The sequence below is a fragment of the Phyllostomus hastatus genome, unplaced genomic scaffold, assembly GCF_019186645.2.
Source record: "Phyllostomus hastatus isolate PE091 unplaced genomic scaffold, TTU_PhHast_1.1 phas_scaffold_55, whole genome shotgun sequence".
NCBI lineage: Eukaryota > Metazoa > Chordata > Mammalia > Chiroptera > Phyllostomidae > Phyllostomus > Phyllostomus hastatus.
In genome coordinates, this window is record NW_025334035.1 from 14,458,315 (window position 1) to 14,479,987 (window position 21,673).

Genomic DNA, 21,673 nt, shown 5'->3' on the forward strand with positions numbered 1-21,673 from the left:
ACTGGATTTTTATGTGAAATCTGATTTTAAAATGCTGACAACTAATCCAAAACTTTAAAAACACTAAAAAAAAGCAGATATAAAAGTAAAAGCAAAAACCTCATTATAAATCTGTAGGTTTTTGACCAGTTTCTGACTTTTGACCTAAATGCCTATTCGGCATATGTCCCTCCATTAAACAAAACCTCATTCACAGCATGCAAAGGGTGATGCAAAAATAGTTTATTATGATATACTTTATGTAATGTTAGGTAGTATTTACAAAATAGAAATGATCAGCTATAGCCATAGAAATCTAGCATGTCACACAAAGGAATAAATATTTTGACAAAGTAATTCAGTTGTAGTGAACAGTTTATTAGAAACTTTGTTTTTTTAAAAAAAAGCCTAAAACTAAACCATCACATTATTGAATTGTCCAAAACAGAGAGCATCTTCACTGACCAGGCTCTTCTCTTCAGGACCCCAGCAGCCAGGCAGAGAACGACCCACCGGGTAGAGTCTGTTTCCAGGAGCTGTCTCAGGCCCGGGGCTGCTGGTGGAGCCCAGGTGTGTGCTAAGGAGCCACCTGGGCCCCTAAGGCCTCTGCTTTCTTCAGCAGGTGACCTTTAGTTTGGTGAACATTATCATTTAGCATTAGGACAGAAATTAAACGCCAGTTACTTTATCCAAGTTTGTTCTTTGAACATGCGTCACCTGCCTGTTGAAAGAATTAGCAGTGGCAGAAGTCATTGCTGCAATTTACTTCCAGACTCCTCACGCCAGGGAAGTGATCTACATTTTTTCACTGTTTGTATAGCAGCTCTCCCAGCAGGTTGGCATAGTATGTTTTTGTCTTCAGTAGCTGAATTGAGACATTCACCCTGATAGAAGAATCACTGATTATAATAGTTGAGGAACCACTTAGTAAATATTACTTAGGAAAAGCACATGAAGTAATTCTTAACTGGTTTGAATCCTAACAATAAGTCAGCAGATATATTGTAAATATGAAAGGTAAATCCTAAAATCTGTTTTAACTGAAGTTTTGTGATATAAACATAACAATTTAGTGATCTTCTTAATCTATTCCTAGCTTTCTATAAAACTGAAATACGCGATATAGTTAGTTGTAAAGGGGGAAAGCGCAAAGGCAGCAGGCTGGCCGAGTACATCTGATGATTCCTTCACTGCACACTCCAACTCCGTCTGGGAAGGCCCCCAGCAGTGCTGTGATTTCAGATTGCTGCTGAGTTTACTTAAGACTTCTACATCTTCCCGTATTGGACCATCCAGTTCTCAAGTATTTTGTGACTAAATGCTTGCTTACCTATTGGATGGGTATTGTGAAATAACAGCTTTCTGATTTTTGTGACCTTTATGCTAATAAACAATACAACCCCAGGGCTGGAGAAGCCCAGATGCTCGGCTGGACTCCACACGTAGTGCTGCCCAGGGACAGACCCCTGATGCCAAAACTGCCTCCTAACAAGTCTTAAATTACTGTACAAAAGGGTCTGGTAAAGATGTAACCATCATGTTCTTCTTTTAATTTTCAGCCAGGATTTTTTTTCCCCCTGCCAGGACTTTAAATAGCTCTACCAATAATAAGTATTTGAGTTTTTTCAATGAAAAACAGTGTTTGGCAGTGGGGTCATCGTTATTGTAGATACAGTATACAGTCTTTAAAACTACCTGTTCAATGACCAAAGCTTTTATAAAGTCATTAAAAGCGTTTCCTTATAATGTTGAGTGGGGTTCAATGTTGTACCCAAAGCTGTTCTCCCTACCTTAAAAAGCAATTATCTGTATATAATTTAAAAAAATATTTTGTCACAAAAACCCTGTGGTAACTTCTGAGTAATATTTACACTGCTTAGTCCGAATAATATACATACAGGTTACTTTGAAGAAAAAAAAAAAACAACAGCTTCTTTTAAATACAGAGAAATTGGAAGCCATTCTCAGTACTGTAGCTGAAGTCGCACCTAGAAGAAAGGGACCCAAGGTGTGTTATGCCATTCTTGGGAGCGGTCTAGTGTGGAGCTATTACTCCTGCTCTGTGAGTCTTCAGCTGAAAGACTTCAGAGGAGGTAGGCCTCTGCCCATTACAGAGAAACATCAAGACTTGAAACTTACTGCACTCAAAAGGACCAAGGAGTGAAGCCCGGTCTTTTCCAGTAGACAAAACAAGAGAAATTGACAATGTGAACTGTCATACAGGGTTTGTGTCAAATCTTCCTATGACAGAACCTAAGAAAAGAGGTTTTACTAGACCTCACTTAAGGTTGATCCTTATTTAAGTTTTCAACTGCGAAAAGTGTGAACTTGCCAAAGGTGTTTGTACACATGTGAGAACATACAAGACTGTACACAGTGCACCAGCCCGTCCCCCCTATCCTGTCCCCCCTATCCTGTCTCTTGAGGGCAGTCTGAGGACTGGCAGTACTTGGCCTGTTGTGGAAGAAGAAATGTGTCCTACAGCACCCTGCTACTTGGTGAAGGACTTGACCTTTAGACCTGGTCTCAGGTGAATAAAAAGACCTTTTCTAGGATTAGAAGTCTAATGTCTGGCTGAGCACAGGCCTTTTAGGGATTTGGTGGCATGGAAAAGCCAGAGGAGAGACGTCTGCATACTGGTTAACTTGTAAACATGACCTCTGTGGAAAGTCCCCTGGTGGCTCCGACTGACTGAGAAAGGGACCCTCAGCTGGTCAGTCCAGTAACTAACTCTTCTCTCAAGAATGACAAGGGAGAAGACCCTATGATGAAAGACAGAAAAAATGGGGTGCAAATACCTTAATTTTAAGGGCCTTTAGAATAAAGTTTTCAGCAGCATTCTTCCCAAGTCCTTTCATAAAGGTCCAGTGGAGGCTACTGGACCAGGGCACTGAGGACTGTTCACTAATCTCAACCGAGTAGAGAAAATGTTAGGGCAACAGTTAAAATTTATTTATAAAGCAAATTCCTATTTAACATAAAACACTGCAGTAACTTGGTTGTCCAGGATTTTCAGGGTATGACATATTCCACTGATTTTTCCAGAGAAGTGAAACTTCCAATTAATGTGCCAAGTTTTTTCTTCTAGCATTTAATTCCTTTTATGTAGAATACTACATACTTCCCTGTCCTTTGTAAAACTTTGAAAATACTTAAAATCCCACCCCACCCCTTTTGGTGATAAAGGGAGTGACTGAATCCTTTTTGAAATTGTGTCTATAAATGAAAATGTTAAATTCCAACTTTCCTTAGAACAATAATGTGTGAACTTTTACTTCATCAAAAATAAATGTTGATGGGTCATATTTTCTTCACTCTAACTGAAAACAGTTTTGAATCCCTAAAGAACTGTCTGAGACTTAGACATGTCAGTCAGTGAGTGAGCGGCTGAGTGTGGTTAGCTGTGAAGACACCACACAGGCATCAGGGAGTAGGGAGCAGGAAAGGCTCCCACTGTCCCCCTCTCTGAAATGAGGCCACAGGCCTGACAGGCAGCTGACTACACCAATGGGACCTAGGCTGCTCAGGCCAGCCCTGGGCCTCAGGAACCAGGGGGGGCTCCAGCAAGTGTGGGAAGGGAGAAGCTTTTCTAAGGGAACCACCTGGCCAGCTCCTCCCTATGACAGAGCTTACACCTGGGGCACCATGGTCCTTTGCTGGAGGTGGCAGGATACCAGCACACCCTTGTCATTTCAGAGCTAGAGAAAAGAGGTCACAGGGCTGTCACTCAGCCTCCAGGCCCTGCAGGGTTTGGGCAGGCATTGTGACCCCCGCCCCCCCACCCCCCACCAAAGATGAGTGTAGAAACAGACTTGCTAAAAGGAACCCCAGGCAACAGTGATAAAAGGACCATGTCCCACCTCCCCCTGTGGTGAAACAAATGGTATAAATGCATCTCCATAGAAAATGCTTTTTAGGCCGTCCATTTTGTTTCCTGGCCTTTTGGTCAGAATTCCTTTCAGGCAGATTCCAAGAGTCACAACTGTGTCTTTTAAAAATTGCAATTTCCTCTCTTCAAAAGTGTGGCCTGTGCGAGGCCCCTGACGCTTAGTGTTGGGTCAGTGAGCAAGTGACTGGATCTGGACACTGCAGGACTTATAGGGAACGTCCTCTGATCTCAGCTCCTCACAAACCCACACATTCCCACCACGTCCTCCAGCGGCCCCTCCCAAGACAGCCAGCACTTCCTCCCAGAAATTCAGACTCATCCTGATGCCTTATTGCACAGACTTCAACTACTAGTGGCCAAGTGCTCTGTCGGCCACTTCACCCCACCCAGTGTCACGCCTCTGCCAGGGAGGCTACTGATAGCCACAGTCCTCTGGAAATAACAACCTTCAGATCTGCTCAAGTACTGGCATCACAAATGGTAAAAGAACTGGAAAGTGCACGTGCACGCTGTGATTAGTATGTATGTTCACAGAAGTGTCAAACGAAGTTTTCCCATTAATATGTTTGCCACAGTTTATGTGTAGGTGCTAGCAGATTATAAATGAAGCAGTAAATGTTTACAGGAAAATAGTTACAACTGTGAAGAGTTGTGCTTGTTAACATTTGGCTCTCTGGGGAGGGGGATGCACCTGCTGCTTGGCTCATGCTGGGAGCAGCAAGCACAGAGTACTGGGATTCACCGTTCCCTATGCTCCCCTGGCCACAGTCCCAGTGGTGGCTCAGGCCTGACCTGAGGACTTTTCTGTAACAATACAGAAGCCAACCTGACCTCCACACTGTTATTCCTTCTCTCCTCAGTGGTTGGTTAGGTGGCTAAATTCTTCCCTGGGGTTTAGTGGATTCATGGAACACACGGAGGACACCATATAGCAAGGACTGTGGCAGGACCATGGTAGGACACGCAGGCTGGAAGTGAAGGCCCTCTTTGTTCTGTCCTGTGTGCTCATTCTAGTTGGAGACCAGGACTGAGCACCGGGACACCCAGCCCTGGCTTGGAGGCTCACAGTTGTCGTCAACATGAAATGGCACTCAGCCAGGCCAAGGGAGGCCCGCGCACTGTGTGGGAGGCTGCAGCACAACCAGCTTTTTTGTCAGAGTGCCCCCATTTCTCAGCTACCTTAGCATTCGCAGTCCATTTCCTGGTAACCCCAGACTGAATCAGCCCCTGGCAAACGAGTCTTGTTGTTCTGGGGTGAGTGGGAGAGTCCTTTACAGAGGCCACCATGATAAGAGGTCTCCCTCAGTCTCTCTTTGACCCCCAAATGCTATACCTAACACATTTGTTCCCCAGGATTCCTGAGATCTCATGTCAAAGGACAAGTTAGTAAAACGAATGCTCTTTTGACCTATTCAACTGCAGATTTCAAACCCTCACAACAGAAGGCAGATGGAGCTTGACTCCATGCAGGACCTGCCTGGAAACCTCAGGGAAGGTGGAGGGAAGCGGTTGCCTGGTGAGAAGAGTCCTTGAGGCTGCAGGGCACTCACAAAGGACACCAGCTTGATAAGGCAAGTTCTCAGAAGGAGCAACATAAAACCCTAGTGCCCAGATAGCCACACAGAGGACCAGGTAGACAGGCCTGTCCCTCAGATCTGCTGAGTGTCACAGCATTCTGCCCCAGAGGACACCTGCTGGAGAGAGTAGGACTGCAGGTCCCAAATATTCCTTCTGCTCACTCCCATTCTGAACATGATACAGAAAGATCACCGTCCTTTAAAAACACTGCCAATCTACATGTCAAGGGATATCTGGTAAGTAGAATTTAAAAAACAGAGCTGACCTTTTGAAAACATAGATGAGCCCTCACTGGGAGGCACTCAGTTGGCTGGAGCACCATCCTGACACGTCAAGGTTGCAAGTTTGATTCCTGGTCAGGGTGCATATGGGATACAACCAATCAAATGTTTCTCTCTCTTTTCCGCACCCCCTGCCCCCCGACCTCTTCCTCTCTAAAAATCAATAGATGTCCTCAGGTGAGGATTAAAGGGCAAAAAGAAGTAAAACAAAAAAAAACCACAGAAGTAGAAAGCCTCACACAAGGCAGTGATAGGTGTGAACAGGGAAGGCCAAGGCCAGCACGGACCTCTGCAGCCACTGCAGTGAGCAGTGAGCACCAAGCAAGGGCCTTTTGTCTAGCCTTTCTGGAGCTCTTCCCAAATGACCTTGTTCACTAATCTAGAAACTGAGCAAGACACTTCTACATTTTTATCCTCAAGTATCTGCGTACCCACAGACTATCAAACTCATGCCAGTAGTACAATCAACAGACAGACAGATGCAGCATGGCCAGAGGGAGCTCCCCGAAATGTTCTGCTTGCAGCCTGCCTCTCGCTGCTAAGGCAGCAGAGCTGGCCTGCCTTGGTTCTGTTACACCCTTATCTCAGGATGAACAGCTGCCATGGGCCCAAAAGAAAAAGTCCAGTTTACGGTCTTTATAAGAAGTGTTGTAGAGTGTTTTGTGGTGGTTACAAAGGTCTTACTCAAACTGCTAAATAATCAGAATTATTAGTATAGGTTTACTTTAGGTTCTCTAAATGCTAAAAGAGAACTCTTCGGGTCAGATTAATTAGAGTTAAGAACACAAAATAATGGGCCATTCTCGTCTGGTTTTGACATCCTCTGCACTTTCTCCTGAACTTAACATAGGGGTCTTCCCCTAACCTTTTCAAAAGTAACATGGGGTTTATTTGCAAAGAGGTTACAGAGATAAATCACCTGTCCCCACAAATGATACCCTGGGGGAATTCATCATTATTGGCAATTACAGTCTGAAACCCCAGGCCACAGGTCAACAGGCCAGGCAGGTATGGAAAGACCAGACTGGTGACCAAGAAAGGACCGAGCGGAGGAAGGAATGAGAGGGGTGGGGTTTTGTGCAAGATTTAATAAAAAACAAACAAAAATAGGAAAGGCTGTTTTCGACATTTTTAAGGTTGTGAAAAGTTTACCACAATCATCTGGGGTGCGGTTCTAAGCTGTATTAGTGGAACAAATATAAAATGCTGACCTTCCCCCAAGCTAACAGGTGGTGTACACCACACTCTTCGCCCTGCTCCCCCAGCTCCTCCCACAGCTAGCAAGTTGTGTTGTGATCTAGGGAAAACCACATCCCAATAGCTTGTTGTCTCTCCAAGGGACCCAGTATGCAGCGCAGCTACAGCCCCCTGAGCCCAATTCTCTCTCTCTCCCTCCCCAGTGCTCTTGGTGAGACAGAGCTAGCTTATCGATAGGCTGCTGGGCCTTAATACTGACAGTGAGTGAGTGAGGCAGATGACAGCAGGGACTCCCAACACAGACCCAGCTAGAGCAGATGGCCCTTGCAGCCTCCACTGCTCGGCTTGTTTTAGAAGACCGTAGAATAAAAGGTCAGATAGAGACAGTAGAAAGTTGGAGTCAGCACAGCAGGGAATGGTGTGAACAACCCATAAACTAGTCTCTCATGCATCCATACCCACAGTTAATAATGACAATAACAATAATAATAATAATAATAATAAAAATAAAGGTACAGACGAAAAGTAGCATTTGGGTTGTGCTGCCACAAGCTGGGAAGGGTGTGTGTTCAATCGGAATAGGACAGTCAGTCTTTCTTCAAGTCCCTGGATTCAAAGAGCTTCAAGCATTCTTGCACCGTCAAGCCTTCCTTCAGACTCTGGGGAAGAGACCAGGAGAAAACCAGTTAACCAGCAGGCCTATTGCTGGGGTACAGGCTGCAAGCGGAGAGCTGTAGGGCGGGGGTGGGAAGAACTCCTCAGAGATTAGTAGGGCATGCTAAGGAGAGAGTAGCCTCCTGTGAAATGGTGTTATCTGGATGAAAAAGGGAAAAAAAATCAGAGAAAGAAGACCATTGAGTGTAAGAAGCTGAATTCCGAGCTTAGGGCTCTTTAGATAAGCAGCTATTAGGCCAATTCAGCCAGGAAAAGAAGATTGTGCCAAGAACTAGAGAAGTAGCCTTCCATGTCCTCCTGAGTGTGGGCCCCGCCACGTCTGCTTCCCGGGCAATCATCATTACCCAGAGGCCTAGTGCCAGGAGGACTAGGGCCCCTGGAGCACTGCTGCCAGAGTGCAGGCCAGGGACCCGCCTGCATGCCCCTGGCAGTACCTGCTCTCAGACTCACCCCTTGCCCCTGCTCCCATCATGAGAAACCCTGCTGGATTTACTGTTATGGGGATTTGGGAATATGTTGACATATCTACTAAGATTTTCAAAATGTAAAACCAACACACTGTTCTTATGGGACCCTGGGAAAGTTTAAATCTGTGTGTCTCACTACAAGTGATACTTGACTCTTGGGTTTAATCTCCAGATGAGAAAAGTGCATCACTTTAGAGCATGACTAGGATGGTGGAATCCCGGCACTGGCTGGGACAGGCCTGGCTTCCTGGTTACCCATCGCATCTTCCTGCAAATCTCAACACTGGACCCTAAGAAGCCAGCTCCCCCAGCTTCTGTGTGCCAGAGCTGACGAAGAGAGCTTGATAAGACACATGCAGCTCAAGGCTGGCCCCAATGCAGGGCACACCAGTTTCAGTGACATATCTCATCCGTTGGCCCTGCAGGCTTGGAGAGCCCAGCCTGTGGCTTCAGAGTGGGCACTGGGAGGGGATCTGTGCGACCGAGCTTCCTCCGAAGTCTGAGGGAAGTGTGCTGGGCCCTGGTGTCCCCCATCCTCACCAAGAACAGCTCTGCTTGCTTTTTACACTGTGGAGCTGTGTGTGTGTGTAAATGATGGATGAAGTGACTTTAAAAATAAAAAAACAAGGGGTCCAACAGCTAGTCTTTTCTAACTTACTGGTCCAGATGGACCTCCACATTGGGGTCACTTTTGAAGCTTGCCACTAGTGGGTCAGAGAATAGAAAGAGATCCACATCCTATTCCAAACCAGAACTTCCGTTAATGCACACAAGGCCTAAAATCCTCTCGAGTCCCTTTTCCTAAGCACTTCAGGTCAGGAAGTGCTGTCAGGTGTTTCATCCAGGTGCTGGGCACAGGTGGGGTCACCCTGCAGAAGGCCACCCTGTCCTGTGCCATGCTGCTCTGTTCTGGCTGGGGACATGCCCTTGAGACAGTAGTGAGCCACCACTCCTAAGACCTGAGGGACGGTAAGTGTCCTGCCTCTGCGCGTGCATCCTCTGCACACTGCCAGACACCCTTGAGGGACATCCCTGCAGTGCTCAAGGACAGGAAGCTGGGGAGCAGGGCGAAGAGGGGTAGTCCAGGCTATGACAGGTCCAAGTCTTCACACTCAGTGCCATGCACTGCCGCACATTCCGGCTGTTCAACACCCTCCCCGCCTCCCTGTGTACCCAGAGAAGGGCCCTTGGGATGCAGCCAGCTCCCTTAGGGCTCATTCCTCCCACAGGGCTGGTGTGTCTAGTAAATAATCTATGAAGACCCCAGGAAAACATGCTTTCTGGATGTGAAAGCTGCACTGTTCTTAAGCAACAAGCTTGCTTTGACTTTACGGTGCTGAGACTTCATACTTTTACGTGAGGCATGATGTTGAAACAGCATAAATGAAAGATGTAAGTCCATACATGTTAGATCCCACGTCAAAAAGCACCAGTGACAGATTCAGTTTCTAGACGACTTCATCCTCATCCTCCCGTAGGGGCTGGGTGGTGTCTCCAAATACACTCACAGAAAAAAACAGCACAAACCCTCATCGGAGTGCCTGCTGACCTGCCTGGCGTCACCAAAGATGTCCATGAGGTCATCTGCAAGGCCCCACCTTTTTACCTGGGCCAGCAGGACTGCCCTGCACAGCGAGGCCTTTCTTCTTACACTGCTGAGTCCTGGCCAGGGTGGCCATGGGTCTTCTCACGGTCAAGCCACATGTGAACTCACACCCTTCTTTGGGAGACCCTCCCTGGGTATGCCTAACAGTTTTCTTTTTCTACCTTGGTTCTAGCTGGTCCTGGCCAGTGTACCAGGTTCTTCCTGTGTACCCTGCTGCAAAGGTCTTTTCAGTGACTTTCTGGCCTTTCATCCAGAGCCCCAGGACCACCCCCACCCCCCACCCACCCTGACAAGGTGGGCACTGCAGCAAGGCTTCCCTAGAAGGGTCCCAGCAGAAGCTGTGTCACCTGTTATTTATAGGCACAGGGGAACTTAGAGCGGCTGCAGTTAAGCCTCTAATGAGTAGAATCTTCAAGAATACCACAAACCAAATAACAATTTTTCCTTTTGCTAAACAGTGTTTTTCATGTCTAAAGTGAAAAAGTTGCAACTAAGTTTTCAATGAAGGCTAAACAACATTTGGTCACAAGTGGCTTATGACTGCAGAAGAATAAATAAAATATCAACAAAATAAAGCTCTTCCTAAAGAGCAAAACCTTCACCCCAGAGGATGGGGCTTGTCCGGACTGAGGATGAGCTGTGGGTAAGTGAGAAGGAGCCTGTGCTGTCTGGCCCCGAGGCGGAGTCAGTGTACCTATGGCAGGAGCCTGGCCCAGCATGTGGTTTTCCTGCTGGCCCTAGCCCCTCACCAGGGAGTGAGTGAGGTCAGACCAGCTAGGCCAGTAAGCACAGTCTACAGTGAAGGACCATGCGACCAGATGCCTGGCCCTCCTGTGGAGACCAGGAGGTCCAGGCTGAGTGCCATTGTCCTCTTGGTCATTTTCAAACAGATGGATGTCTCAGTCAGCTCTTCAGTGTCCTTACCTCCTTTTTTTATAGCACTGCCTTTAATGGTACCCAGTGAAAAACTTCTGCTTTGTTAAAAATGTCCTGGTGAAGCACCCCAATAATGTGTGGTTGTTTTGCTCTGCCGAGCTGTTTTCCTAAGCTAAACCCATGAGGGATCGGCTCCCTGCATACCCCAGCTTGGCCCTGCCTCAGCCGTAGATTGGGTGGGGGTTCTGCAGCAGACTCTACTTGTCAGTGGCTGCTGGTGGTGGGTCAAGCCTGCCTCTTGACAGAAGGCAAGAGGGCTTTCCCCAAGAAATTGGAGTGCACAGAGCATTTGACATGCATGCTGGACCCGGGCCTGAGTCCACCCATGAAGCTGGCTCTGTGGGCTGGCTCACCAAGCTGGAAGGGGAGCTCCTCTCCACCAGGGGTCAAGTCTGTTACAAGGTTATAGTGCCAGTTAACTCTCCAGAACAGGTTAAAGTAATTTCACTTGGATTGTGTATGTGCCTGCTGGAGCATCATGAATTAAACAAAGTCACAATAAAACAAGGAGCTTGCTATGGAGGTGTGAGCAGTGCATGCAGGTGGCACCCTCTGGAGGGTAGCAGGTGGGTGGAAGGTAAGAGGTGGTTTACCTACATGACAAGGGACCTGGAAGCGGGCTCGTTTCAGTTATCCCATGAGACCTGCTCAATTACGGACTGTCAGAGGAAAGAGCAAAAAATAAGACACACACAATAAATCCTAAAAGCAACATGCTCATCACTCCCCACCCCCGCCCGTCGTTCTCTTGTGGAAGCGGCAGTGGGGCAGGGACTGATCACTGGGGATTTGCTACTATGAGGTTGGGAGAAGGGGTCAGGCAGCTTCCTCTCCCAAAGGCAGGTAGAGTCAGTATTCAACTAGGGGAGTGTAAGGTAGAATTCATTCCATTCCTTGCTCCTCACAGGCCTAGCCCCCCCACTGTGTCTGTAGGAGCTGGTTCCACTGCTGCATGAGGGAGATAGGAAGCCAGAGCTGGCGCCAAAGGGTGAGCATGTGGGGCCAGGCGAGCTCTAGGCCCTGGGAACCTTCCACCACTGCCTGTCCTGGGCTCTGATTTGTGCTCCTTTCTCTGACCTCTGCCGACCTCTGTGAGCCCCACATACCCAACCCTGGATCCCAGACCCACCTTGGATCTGATGTTCCTGAGTTGCCGACTCACACAGGATCTGTCCTTTTTTAGAAAGTCAGGGTTGCTTTTAGATTTCATTATATCTGAAGAAACAAACAAACCTATTACTTTGTTTTCCAAAGTCCTCTGGAACCCTAGTAAATCTTTAAAAACTTCCCAAACTGATTTTAGTGCCACAAACTTGACATTTTCTTTAACAACTTTAAGAGTAATCAACACCAATAACCATAAAACATACTAGATCTTTTCCAGAACAATTCAAAGCACAACTGGAGGACATCTGTATGTGGGGCCCTTGTTCAGCGTCTCCCCCCCATGGGTGTGACTGTAGGTGAAGCTATGCTTTCTGTGGGGGCCGCTTGGGACCCCTCCCTCTGGAGCTGTGCCTTATTGGCTGAGCAGACCAACGGTCCCCATGATTCATTTACCCCCTTCCTTCTGAGAACCCAGGACTGTCATAACACAAGACCAACAAGGCCAGACCAACTCCTTCTCATAATCCACCCCACACTGAGGCAACCATTAACAGCATGGTATACTGTCCTTTAAATTTCTGGAAAATGACTGCTTAAATAAACATACCCTGAGCCATATCATATGTCCTGGGTGTGTGGTTAAAAAACAAAACAAAAAAACAATGTATTTATTGATCTCTACTCATGTCAAAACAAAAATATCTGATATTAAAAAAAAACAACCTAGCCTGGCTGGCATAGCTCAGTGGATTGAGCGCGGGCTGGGAACCAAAGTGTCCCAGGTTCGATTCCCAGCCAGGGTACATTCCTGGGTTGCAGGCCATAACCCCCAGCACCACACATTGATGTTTCTCTCTCTATCTCCCTCCCTTCCCTCTCTAAAAATAAATAAATAAAATATAAAAAAACAAAAAAAAAAACCTTTTATTTTGCTGGGTCCTTTGTTGGCCCTTGTTATAGCCTTTGTTTTTGAAGTCTATTTTGTCTGGTATAGGTATTATTACCACAACATTTTTTTGTTGTTTCCATTTTCATGAAATATCTTTTCCATGCCCTTACTTTCAATTTGGATCTTAAGTGAGTCTCTTATAGGTAGCATATGTAAGGGTCTTGACCTCATACCTATTCAGCCATTGTATGTTTTTTGATGGGAGCATTTAAAGTAAGTATTGATAGATAAGTATCTATTGGCATTTAACTATTCATATTTTTTTCTTTTCTTCTTAAAGAAAACCCTTTAACATTTCTTGTAATACTGGTTTGGTGGTGATGAACTTTTTGGCTGCTTCTTGCCTCAGAAGCTCTTTACTTGTCTTTCAAGTCTAGATCACAGCTCTGCTGAGTAATTCTGTTTGCAGGTCCTTGCTTTTCATCCCTTTGAACATTTCTTGCCAGTCCCTTCTGGCCTAAAAAGTTTCTGTTGTACTTCTTAATCCCTTGGGCACTTCTTATAGGTAACTAACGGCTTTTCTCTTGCTGCTTTTAAGATTCTCTTTGTCTTTACCCGCTGGCATTTTAATTATGATGTGCCTTACTGTGGGCCTTCTGGGTTCACCTTGTTTGGTGCTTTCTGTGCTCCCTGGACTTGTGTGTCTAGTTCCTTCACCAGGTTAGGGAAGCTTCTGTCATATTTTCAAACAGCTTTTCAATCTTTTGCTTTATGTCTTCTCCTTCCAGCATCCCTATGATGTGAATATTGGTACCCTTGAAGTTGTACCAGAGGCTCCTTACAGTATCCTCAAGTTTTGTATTCCTTTTTCTTTCTGCTGTTCTGATTGGGTGTTTTCTGCCTTGTTATATTCTAAATTGCTGATTTGATTATCTGGTTCATCTTCTCTACTGTTGATTCCCTATAATGTATTCTTCACTTCTGACTGGTTCTTTATGTTTTCTATCTCTATTTTTATGTTCTTTATGTATCTTCTGAAATGCTCTCTAATTTCATCTACTATTCCTCTAAGTTCACTGAGCAACGTTATCACCAGTGTTTTGAACTCTGTATCTAGTAGATTGCTTGTCTCCTTTTTATTTAGTTCTTTCTCTGGAGTTTTTTCCCTGTCCTTTCATTTAGGCTATGTTTTGCTGTCTCCTCATTTTGGCAGTTTCTATTTGTTAGGTAGAGTTGCTACATCTCCCAATCTTAAAAGAGTGGCCTTGTATAGTAGGTGTCCTATATGGCCCTGTGGTGCAGTATCCCTTGTCACAGGAGCCTGGCACTCCAAATATACCCCTTCCCTGTTGAGCCTTGACTGATGCTCGCACATCAGTGGCAGGGTAAACAGGAGGGATTTACCTGAGACCGGCTGGAAGGGAGTCCTGGCTGAGAGCACAGCAGAGGAGCTGCTTTGCAGGTGCCAACTCCATAGAGCAGGACTTGCTTCAGCAGGGCTCTGGTGCCCAATGAGTCCGCCCCTTGAGTGTATTGCTCATGGAGGTAGTTGCTTGGTGCTTTGTGTGGATTGAAGCTGTCCACCAGATGAACTGGCCAAGGCCAGCCACTGCCTGTGCCCTGCCCAGGGCCACCCAGCTTGAGCTACAGAATGATCAGCAGATGGCTGCTACTTGTGTTGGGCTAGGAGGTGCCTGGGAAAGACCAAACTGTGAACCCAAGCTGGCTGACACTAGTGCCAAGCCTTGGGACACTTAGCAAGAGGTATGGGGCATGCCAAGGCCAGATGTTCTTTTTGGGGGGTTTGTGAATCTTTGAGGGACTTTTTAGTAAAGCCTGCATGCAGCAAGCCAAGACAGGCCATTTGTATGGAAAAGCCACTGGAAACTGCTTGGGTAGACCTGTAAATTGGGTGGGGCAGGATTCTTAAGGAATCACTGGGGTGGGGGAATAGCCAGGATGATAAGACTCAGAAATGGTACCCACCTGTGTGTGTGTGTGTGTGGGGGGGGGGAGAGACAGCAAAGTGACAACAGCCTCTGCCAGCACTTCTGCTTGGGAGAAAGTTCCCCTTCCTTTTCTAGTCCCAAAGCCAGACAATTCAGTTCCTCCTTGATGTCTCTGGCACCTTTTGAGTTGCTCTCCAGTGTTAGAGCTCAGAGTAAGTGAGTCTGAGTAAGTCTGCACAGGCCCTTTAAGAGAAACTTCCTGGGACTCAAGGAGCCCTCTGTCTCACTCAGCCTCAATCCCCACTGGTTTTTAGAGCCAGAAGTTACTGGGATTTCTCTTTCCAGTGCTGTATTCCTGGGCTGGATGCCTGGTATGGGTCTGGGCCTCTTGACTCCTCAGAAGGGAACCTCCACATCTAAGATATCTATTCTGATTTTTATCAACCACACATGGCTGTTGACCAGAATGTTCTGCATCTCTGCCTCTCCTACCAGTTTCAGTGTGGCTGCGTCATTATATTTTTAGTTACAGGACTTCTGTTCAGCCTGACTTCATGAGATTCTGAAGGATGGATCTTCTGTAGTTTAGTTGTAATTTTGATATGATGGTGGGAGGTGAGTGCATTGTTTATCTACACTGTCATCTTGACCAGGAGCTCCTCAACTGAATCTCTTGTAAAAACTGCATAGTAGTTCACTGTGTAGTGATGTCACAGGCCTTCTGTTTGATGGAAGTAGAAGACTGTTTAGGGGGAATCAGTTTTTTGCTCCTATGTACTGTGCTAAATATTCTTGTTGGCACATTTCTATGCATCTGTTTTTTTTTCAGAAGTTAAACTGGTAGGTCACAGGATGTATACATTCTTCCCCTAATTCTAAGTCATCCTCTCTCATTGTCGCCTGGCTACCTGGGGCTCTCCTCTGAAGCAGCCACTTTATCATTTCTTTGCCCACCCAAAGTCAGCTTATAGTTGGATTTTAAATTCTGTGTCACTTCCTTCCAGAAAGACTGCTACCTTACCATCCCAGTAGTGATGCACACAGTTTCCTCTCCACCCATTTGTCAGTATAGCCACTATCCTTAATCTCTGGCTAGCTGAGAAAAAAGTTGAATTTTTTGATATTAGTGACCTAAGACATCTTTTCATTAGGGAGCATCCTCCCCTAGCTCCTCCTCCCATGGCCATCTGCACATTTTATTGTAAAACTCTAGGATCAAGCAACTAGTGAGAGCCTCCTCCACCAAACTGTTGAGTTCTTTAGGAAAATGGAAAAATGCAACCTATCACCACTATAAAAATATGCATTGATGGTGTGATTTCCCTTAAAAGCAATCAACATAGTGTCTGCCACCAGTGCACCTACAGGACAAGTTTCCTACCCCAGGGCACATGCCAGCTCATGGGCCAGCGTCCCTCTGGCTGCTCTCCGTGAGGAGATGTATAAGACTAAAATCAGAAACATAAAATCAATTCTCTGCTCTCATTCAAAACCCAGTTAACTCTGAACAAATCCCCACAACCCAGAGCCTGAATTGCTCACCATATCCTGACACAGGGGTGTTCTCAGGGGATTTTTCACCCAGTGCTTCTGTCGCTGTTTTCAGCTGCTCTTTCAACCTGCTGATATCACAGTCAGCCTTTGCCCTCACGATGCTGAGCTCTGTGTAGATGTCTTTGTACTTGTCACTAGCATATTTCTTGTCCTTGAAGATAAAAGGTCAGAGAAAACAGTGGTTACAAGCAGGCCAGGCGGTCTGTCTCCCAGGGGCTGGAATGCTTCTGCCAATTGCCTGGGGAATGTATCAGTAGCAGGGGAGGCAGGCTGCCCTGCCTGGTTTTCCAAAGGCAGAAACTGGACACAAACTGAAACAGGCACAGATAAGAGTCTCCATCTGAACACAAGACAGGATCCTGGGGGGCTCTTGCAAGCTCAGGCATAGTGTGGGCTGGTCAAGCCTAACCACCAAGGACCTCACTATACTCCAGCCCGTAAAACTCCCTCTGTCTTAGATTTCCTAAGGAATCCTAGAGGACACTGGCAACTGACCGAACTCTCGCTTCCCAGGATGACATTTCTCGCAGATCTCACTGTCCTGCCAAAGCACAAAGGAGACATGGAGAACAACAAAGATACAGGAGATCAGGTAGACTTCTCATTTTTACCTAACCTGCATGAAGTGGGTTTTCAAGAGAATTCAAATTTGAAAACATGCCTCATGAAAATAAAGTCTATTCTAGAACAGCCTGAGATACTTGCTGAGCACAGGGACCTCTGTGAGCTCTGCAGACAAGTGTCCCCACCCCTTTCTGAGCCCATCCTGCAGATCCACCCCTGTGGGGGTGTGCCCGTACCCGCAATGCCGTCTGGAGCTCATCCTTGAGAGAGCTGATCTCCTGTTTTAGGTACTGTATTTCTGATTCCTTGACTCGTAGTAAGACCTAGAATGAGAGAGCAAAAGGACTTTTGGAGTCTTTAAAGCAAAGACTGAGCAGAGAACTCCCCTCCACACAATGAGAAGCAGGCAACTTTCTTCTCATCCTCACCAATATACAATGGAAAATGCCAGCAAATAAAATTTAAATATGACTAACAGCTTAAACATTACATAAAGACACAGAAAGAAGAAGAAAAGAATTGTGGCAATTCCTCCTAGACATGAGGACCCTGGGTCCTCAGCCTGGGACCAAGGCAATTTCCTGGACTGAGTCTGAGACTGTCCATGAAGATGTCCTATTGAAAATTTTGTTCAATGTACTCTCCCCCTCTTCCACATCTTTTAGTAAGAGATATTTTCATGATGAAATTTTAATTGAATGGGAAGAAATCTAAGTGCTTTCACAACTGCTGTATGTATAAGGCTGTCTTATACATAAAAATCAATCATTCTGCCTTAAGATGAACCTATCAGATTCTGAATAATAGAGTGTTACAGAATCTCAAGCAGCCACAGTGTCCACATAGTTATTAAATGTTTCGTTTTAGGTGATCAGTGTTTGTGGTGTGGCAGAAGTAGAGGAGAGGAGAGTAGCAGAGTAAGAATGGGGTTAAAGGTCCCCACAGCACAAGAGGGGTCCCATGCTGCCTGGAAGCTGTTTTCTTTGGCTGTCTTCGAGTGATTTGGATCTTTCCATGTTCTCTCCCTCCAGCTGCCTCCAGGTCTCATCTCTACAATGATTCTATAAGCTTTGGGCCACTCCTTGATCCCCACTTAGGCCTTGTGCAGTGCAGAGCTGGGTGAAGAGGGAGCCAGGCTCCGAGCAGTACCTCTAATTCATAGGCATCCTTGCCCTGCGTGAGAGGCGAGCCAGCGGCCTCCCCGCCAGCATCTCCAGTCAGCAGTGTCCGTAATCGTGCAATTTCTGCAGCCAGGCGGTTGTTCAGCTCCTGGGGTCAGCAACAACAAAACAGGGATGCTCAACAGAGATTCTTGGGGGCCTCAACCACATAACACAAGCAGGAGAGGTTGCTCTCTCATAATACTAAGCAGAAATGAGCAGATACAGGCAGCCATGAGCAGTGCCTGTGCACACCATAGCTTTTTAGGTTTAACATGTTTAGGTGTTAACAGCCTGCAATTTATATCCCTGTAGAAGCCACCTGTGTGGGCACTGTATTTTGTAGAATTGTGTATGCAGGGTTCCACTATCCTTGGTATCTTTTTATCACTATTACTAGTGGTAATCTGTGTCATGGTTTGTCCCATTTGAGTTTCTATACAATTAGGTTCTCCAGCTCTCCTCCCACTCACTTTCTGTACCTTCTTTCCAACTGACAAATGTTCATCAGGCCATTGCAGTGACTAAGTGAAAACAGTCCTGCTGGAGCACCCTCATACAGGTTGGCCATAGGCCTGTGGAAGCCTTGCACCTGAACCAGGCCAACATGTCTGCTCAGTGCCTGGGGATATGAGCAGTGGGGTTGTGAGGATGGTGCTCCAATTTGGAACTCACAGAGCTTTTATCAAACTAAAGCTACCTCTAGTCTATCCATTAGCCAGGATTTTAAATGCATCCCAGTTTTCTGAGAAGTAGGCAAATTTTGAGAATATCCTGACAAAAATAACTGTGAGCAGTATATGGTCTTGACTGGGAGACATTTACACCTGGTCCTAGACTTGGGGACAGGAGATCCGGACAGGGTGCAATGATCCTGACAGGCCCTACCAAGCAACAACAAAGCAGAAATTCAGAGACACTCAGAAGAAACTGAGACATCTTAGAGTCCAAGTGTAAACACCTGGTTCATGTGGCAGGTGGCCACCGCTCCAGCATGTGCAGAGAGTTTCTGTCAACACACTGGCAGATGTCAGATGTTGGGGTAGTGCTTGTAGAGAGTTGGGGCCACCCTGAAGTTGAGGCCTGGCCCCTAGCTTGAGCATGGGCTCACCTGATTGTGGGCGTTGAGCTCCTGATTCTCACGTTGGCACTGCCGTAGGGCCTGCCGCTCGGCCTCTAGCGCCTGGGCGAGGTGAGCATTCTCCAGGCACTTCTGTGAGTACTGCTCGGAGAGGACCTCCAGCTCCCGCTGCACCGACTGCAACTCCTCCCTGGGGACAGGGCACCACTCACTCCTTTGCCTCTTCCCCACCCCAGAGCCCGCCTCTACAGGTTCTGTGTCCCCACTGTGAAGCTTGAGGGGTGATAAGACGAGAGAAAGAACTGTTGAGCAACACAGAGCAGGCCCTATGCATTTTGTTGTCTCAAAAAGTTTGTACCCAACTAAAGGGAAAACTTAAAAAGTACTTTAAGTTTATAGAAATCTATTCTGTACCCTTCCCTCACCCTCTTTCAAGTAGCTCAGCAGTCCAACAGACAATACCTCTCTTGTGAAGTCAGGAAAGAATTCATTCACTTGTGCCAAAACAAATGTCTTGTTCCTGAGAGAAGTCAGATTTGCACTTTGTTTTCAGCTCTAACTTTTGAGGCAATTTTTGTCTGATAACGCAGTCCCAGACTCTATTCACCCGTAAAAAAATCAAAGCATCATGATGATGTTCTCTGTCACCCCAGACTCCTCGAGAAGGGCTGGATGTCCCATGGGTAGAGCTGAGGATACAGGGCCTCAGGGCAAGGCATCCAGGCCCTGCACACTGTCACCCCCTCCAGCCAGGATGAGAATGACAGCAGTCCACAGGAGGCCACCCACTTGGCCCTGGCTCTGACTACACTAAACGGAAGCCCTGGTAGAGGCAGGGGCCTCAATTCTTTGATATCACTAAGACCCCAGTAAAGGCTGGCTCTGCATGGCTTTCACAGTGACTAATTCAAGGACTCCCAGTAGTGGCAGGTCTCAGAGGGAAAAACATGAGCAGCTATGCTGCTGTAATCCCTCCAGTCTCTTGCTTGTAAAAAGAGAATCAGCACATGCGCTTTTTTAAGAACGTATGGCACATGGTTACTTCTGCAACACACGGTCATGAAGCATCAGGTATCAGGCCCAAGACCAGATTCCTTTCTCGAGAGCTACTGAGGAGGCAGCAGCTGACGGATAGAATGAATTCTGTGCATGGCCTGAGAGGAGTCCTGAAAAATGGCTAATTATATAAAATTTCCTTTGCTGTACTTCATTCTCTGGAGTTTGGTAATCAGTTTGTTTGTTTTAGTAACAGGAAGCCCTTGGGCCATGAGAACTAGTGGCTTGCTGACCCTCAATGGCACTCAGCCCCTCTGGAAAAAAGGCTCTGAGCTGCCCTCAGTGCCCCCCTCTGGAACCCCATCTATGTGGCTCCCACAAAAACACAGGAAAGGCACCCTTTCCCATCTTAAAGGCTACCCTCCAGACCTTCCCGAGGGGAGGAAACTGACTTACAGATACTGTCGCCGCAGGGCCTCGATGTCTGAGTTGATGCTGCTGATCTGGGACCGCTGGCTCTTCTCCAACTCGCGCTCCATCTCCTCCCGGTGGGCATTCTTCATGGCTTCAATGGCTGTGGGCAAGGACATGGCCGTCAGCACTAACAGTCTGGGAGCCATATAAGACAGTATGACAGCTCCCCACAGTTACTGCTTAACCCATTGTAGTCAGGCTGCCTCCCCCAAACTCATTTCCTGGGGTGGATACAGGTGCATTCGTTCTTTTGATGTTAAATAAAGACCAAACTGATTAAATAAATGTCAATGTTAAATTCAAGTGTCAGTTTATAAAACAAGCAAGCTTTTAGGTTAGTTTATTTTCCTTCTGGGTATTAAAGCAATAAACCACTGGAAAGTATAATTACATAAAGGGAGGGCAACATAAAAGCAATGGCACTGTTTTCTCAGGACACAGTGCCATTTGCTTTGTGACAAAGATTTTTTGTCAGGTAGAAGCTACAGTCTGACGTTACAGGCCACTCTGTGCAGAGGTCTGTCAGAGGGGAATGCCACTAATGGGGCTGATGGGGCTGGGGGAGTCACACATGTAACGGGGTGTGTTGGAGGTCAGCGAGCTGGAGTGCTGACTTTAGGCTTGCAAGCTCTCTCTGAAAGGGCTCCTAAAACCAGCCTTTTCCACAGAGAGTACTGTCAAAAATCTTAGGGGAGAATCCAGGATGGTGGAGGGATAGGTGAAAGTTACACTCATATTCTTCCCAGCCCAAACTGGAATTAAATTAAAATACAGAACAAGTAACCTGAATAATTGACAGAAGACTAGTCTTATAACCAAGGATTTGCAGAAGTCACATTGAAACTGATAAGAACAGCTGAGATGCAAGAAAAACTGGTCCTGCACCCATGTGCAGCTGTTGAAAATTTGGAGGGATATTTCAGCTGCAAAGGTCCTCTCTGAGGAGTGATGTCTCAACCCCATGTCAGGCTCCCAAGCCCAGAGCACCAGAGCTGGGAACTGAAGACCATGATAACATCTGGCTGTGAAAATCAGTGGGGATTCTGTCCGCCAGGGATAGAAAGGAGTCCGCTAGAAACCCAGGCACCCTCTCTCAAAGGCCAGTGTACAAAATCTAATTGGCAGCCATTCACCCTGGTGTCCAGTAGAGGGAGAGCAGATTGTAGTGAACTGGATTTATGTGAGGACAGACCGGGTTGGGTGGCTCCAGGAAGAAAGCAGAAGGAACAGGTGCCAGGGCCCCTGTGTTGAGTCCCTCTCCCAAAGGCTCACAGATGCCATCTCTCCTGGG

General features: G+C 46.7%; 1 protein-coding gene across 5 annotated transcripts in view; it reads right to left on the reverse strand.

Moving 5' to 3' along the window:
- Window positions 1-207: 207 nt before the first annotated feature.
- Window positions 208-21,673, reverse strand: part of LOC123809196 (myosin phosphatase Rho interacting protein) — a 171,970-nt gene continuing 150,504 nt past the window's right edge. For 3 of the 5 annotated variants that reach the window (XM_045824110.1, XM_045824109.1, XM_045824107.1), the window contains 7 exons: window positions 20,365-20,482; window positions 18,943-19,102; window positions 17,821-17,940; window positions 16,908-16,994; window positions 16,096-16,258; window positions 11,738-11,823; window positions 208-7,583 (listed from right to left, as the gene is read on the reverse strand). In XM_045824110.1, coding sequence (XP_045680066.1) covers window positions 7,512-7,583; window positions 11,738-11,823; window positions 16,096-16,258; window positions 16,908-16,994; window positions 17,821-17,940; window positions 18,943-19,102; window positions 20,365-20,482 — 806 coding nt within the window. In that variant the 3' untranslated portion in view covers window positions 208-7,511. Of the gene's footprint in view, window positions 7,584-11,205; window positions 11,268-11,737; window positions 11,824-16,095; window positions 16,259-16,907; window positions 16,995-17,820; window positions 17,941-18,942; window positions 19,103-20,364; window positions 20,483-21,673 lie in introns of all 5 variants that reach the window. The other 2 variants (XM_045824111.1, XM_045824108.1) reach the window with 1 other exon arrangement.